General features: G+C 42.4%; 1 protein-coding gene across 4 annotated transcripts in view; it reads left to right on the top strand.

The window, feature by feature from the left end:
- LOC134094372 (uncharacterized transmembrane protein DDB_G0289901-like) overlaps positions 1-2,675 on the top strand; it is a 30,100-nt gene extending 27,425 nt beyond the window's left edge. For all 4 annotated transcript variants that reach the window (XM_062547871.1, XM_062547872.1, XM_062547870.1 and 1 more), the window contains 2 exons: positions 1,408-1,620; positions 2,558-2,675. In XM_062547871.1, the coding sequence (XP_062403855.1) occupies positions 1,408-1,620; positions 2,558-2,577 (233 nt within the window). In that variant the 3' untranslated portion in view covers positions 2,578-2,675. The remainder of the gene's footprint in view (positions 1-1,407; positions 1,621-2,557) is intronic.
- Positions 2,676-3,612: the final 937 nt, after the last annotated feature.

Here is a 3,612-nt window from a genome sequence, read left to right as displayed (position 1 = left end):
TGTTTACAACTGCAGTTAGTGGGATTTTTAAGCTGGCTTTTGTGATCAGACTTTGGTTTCAAATTGCCTCCATTACCCCCCCCCCATGATTGCTCTTCAGCTCACTTGTCACAGACAGTGGGATCTCTTCACAGCGGCCATTTTGACCTGAGGTGGTAAGGCAAGCACAGGTGCTGCTAAATGTTAATGAAGTCTGTATTTGAGTTTAATTGCAGCACAATCAGCCTTATTGATGTAGTTTGAACACCTGGGCTTGACATTTTCATATTCATATTCCTTAATTGCAAAAGGGTTCTCCAATATTCTTAGTTGGACTTTTAAAATGATCAGATTGGTGAACAGAAGGTGCCTTTGGAACACTTGATGACTGGCAGCTGATAATGGGAAATGCAGATGTTGCATTAAATACTTCTCTCTAAAACAGTTGAACCCTTTTGCAATATGTAAGCACATAATGTAATCTGAAAACAGCTGCCCTGGTCAATAACGCAGCTGGTATTGTCTATAATGGACATTTGTAAGTGATGCTAGTCTTGACTGGTAGCGTATTTATCTTGTATCTTTCCCAAAATATAAATACGGTCTAAAATAAAGTGCCTGTTCACTTCTGCGGCTTCCTTTAGAGTCCCCAGATGAACAGACCTACAAAAAGCCAGACAAACTCTGTCCATGTTTTGTTTACAACTGCTGTTCGTATGATTAAGCGGTTTTGTAATCTGACTTTAGTATTAAGATTGGATCCATTGCCCCCCCCATTTTTTTTTTTTCTTGTGAAATTCCAAGATGGTCCGAGTGAGGATGCTGTGTTAACCACCGTACTGAATCAGCAAAACGGGACTACCTCTGCCCAAGATGAAACCACCATCACTGGTACTTGTTTGACTTATCAAATTTCCAGTGGTAGCCTATTAGAATATTTAAATGTGGGAGACCGGGTATAGTTGTAACACAGGGATAGCTGTAACATCACCATTTCCACAGAACAGGAATAAGATATTGGACATATGATCACCTCAGCACTTGCACCACTCCACCACTGTCCCACATGGTGGTTTTTAAGCCTATAATGTCACCCGTTCTAATTTGGCAAAGGAAAAGGTGATTTTGGCATAAGAGTGACCTTTTTCAACACGGCTATTTTTCTTGGTACTTTTACCATTGAAGATACAATCACATGCCTCATATTATATTAAACTGTAGTCTCTGAGGCAAAACATGATGCATTTCATCCAAGCATAAACCAAAGCACTAGGCCTATACAGCAAGATGCATATGGCTGTCAAGAATCGGGGTAGGTTGTAACACTTATATACAGTATGTATGCTTAATGTGTCAACTGAGCACTGTGGGCTTGTGTAGTTGTGCTTACAGACCAGTGACTGTCCACCTCTTCGGCTTTCTCTGTAGAGTCCCCAGGTGAACCAAGTGAAGAGCCGAGGCCGGAAGCCAGGGCTGGAGCCGAGGCCGGAAGCCAGGGCCGGAGCCGGGGCCGAGGCCGAGGCCGGGGCCGAGGCCGGAAGCCGCCCTCCCAAGATGGTCCGAGTGAGGATGCTGTGTTAACCACCGTACTGAATCAGCAAAACGGGACTACCTCTGCCCAAGAAGAAACCACCATCACTGGTACTTGTTTGACTTTTCAGTGGTATTAGAAAATTTAAATGTTACTTTATTAATCTGGAATTTCAATCTTGATCAGATGTCAGATCTGGTGCTCTGCATTAGAATCTGCCTTATTTATTCTACTCTAGGTGTTGGGTCATTTCTACCGCTTTTCCTCTCATAACTATGTGGTGTGTCAGACAAATAATTTACTATACTTGTGATTAAATGAGCTATCAAGGTGCAGTTCACATTGCCAATACTGTACAGTCTTGGCCTTTAAGAGCACTGGTATAGAAACTGAGCACTGTGGGCTAGTGTAGTTGTATGCTTAGTTTTTAGCAGGTTTCAAAATCAGTCCTAGTAGTCAAACATCTGGTGATTATCCAGCCCTATTGGAGCAATAGCATATCGTGGGCTTGTTCACAACGGGTTATTTCTAGTTTTGCATCTCCTGTGTTTGATTTTGATCTATACCATGTAAAAGTGTAGTTTGTTGGCCCAACATGGTTTACATGGACCCTTTTAGATCAGCGGTGTAGAAGTGGAACATTGTGGTATGTCCATGTTCATTTCAGTTAAACTTGCTCATAAAATCTAGCCAGGCTAGCGCCTGCCACTTCTCAATGAGACGTGGTCTGGGAACCAAGCGTTCATTTTCTCCTATTTGAACGATTGCTCAGATCAGTTTATTGGGCGCCACGTATGTCTATCAAATGCGTCTGTGCATAGATCATCGTCTTGCTTTCCCCCCTGTTCTGTGATTGGTTCCCTATCTGAGGCAAAAATTAGGGCGGTAGTTTCCAGGCTGCCTTAGCAGTGTGAATCAAATTGGAACACCCAGGCTACATAAAAATCAGTAGTCACAAAGTGTCTGGTTAACAGCCCCAGGTTGAAGCAATGGCTTAATGTATTGTGAGTAAAGGCTTTTTTTTTTTTTTTTTTTTTTTCCCTTCAGACTCCCATGATGCCTCCTGAAGTGACCGCTCAGAATGCTGACGCTAAAAGGAACTCCTTGTTCTCTGCACTTGAGCTTTCCATCCTGAATTCAATAAAGGGCAGATTTTCTTATCTAACACTGTCTCCCTTTTATTTTTAAAGCATAGTTATGATTTGGGTCCAGTTTGGTGGTTATGCTGACTAGCAACCTCTGTACTGACTCCTGTAGTATTACTTCATTCTGTAATGTGAACTTCATTTTTGGTTTGTTCAAAGTTTGTCTAGATCCATGTCTATATAAAATGGAATTTGTGGATACTGAACTTAGAAGTTCCAGTTAAAAACACTGGCAGCCACATTTGCCTTGAACTAGTACACTTGGATTTTAAATTAGTCATTGAATTGAATGCCTTTAGGCATTGTACTTTACAATACAACAAAATTAGGAGCGCTACTCCACTGGGTTCACCCAATCATTACAAGACCTAATAAAACCAAGCTGGTACAAAAGTCCAGATAAGTATTAAAGTGCAGGAGGTGACCAAGTGGCTGGGTTTGGCTATATCTGTTTAGGGAAACTTGCATTTGGAAGTTTTTTTTTTTATCTGGTGGTACTGAATTGTACCAACTTATTATACAGTATAATGCCTACCAGAGGGTAATATTTTCCCTTCTGCAATCTTTATTTTTCTGCAGAGCCTTTGTCTGCTGCAGAGCATGCAGCAAACCAGATATGCTGTATGAAAGGATGCTCTTGGTGCATCTAAGGAAGCTGTGTGAGGAGGGTTATATGCTGCCAGGGTTGTGCATGTGTGAGGATGAGGGTTATATGCTGCCAGGGTTGTGCATGTGTGAGGATGAGGGTTATATGCTGCCAGGGTTGTGCATGTTAGGCTCTGCAGCTGAGTTCTGGACACTGTAGCCAGTCAAGGGCCTTGCTGGGCAGACCAGACGGGGCACCATTGCAATAGACCTGAAGTTCGCCTACAAAAAAAGCTGCCATGCATCTTTGCCCAAATAAGGAGATCCGGTGTCTTGTTTTGAGAAATGTGGGGGAAAAGGGTACATACTCAG

This window comes from Sardina pilchardus, chromosome 10 (assembly GCF_963854185.1).
Source record: "Sardina pilchardus chromosome 10, fSarPil1.1, whole genome shotgun sequence".
Classification (NCBI taxonomy): Eukaryota; Metazoa; Chordata; class Actinopteri; order Clupeiformes; family Clupeidae; genus Sardina; species Sardina pilchardus.
This window is presented reverse-complemented; position numbering and strand designations above follow the sequence as displayed.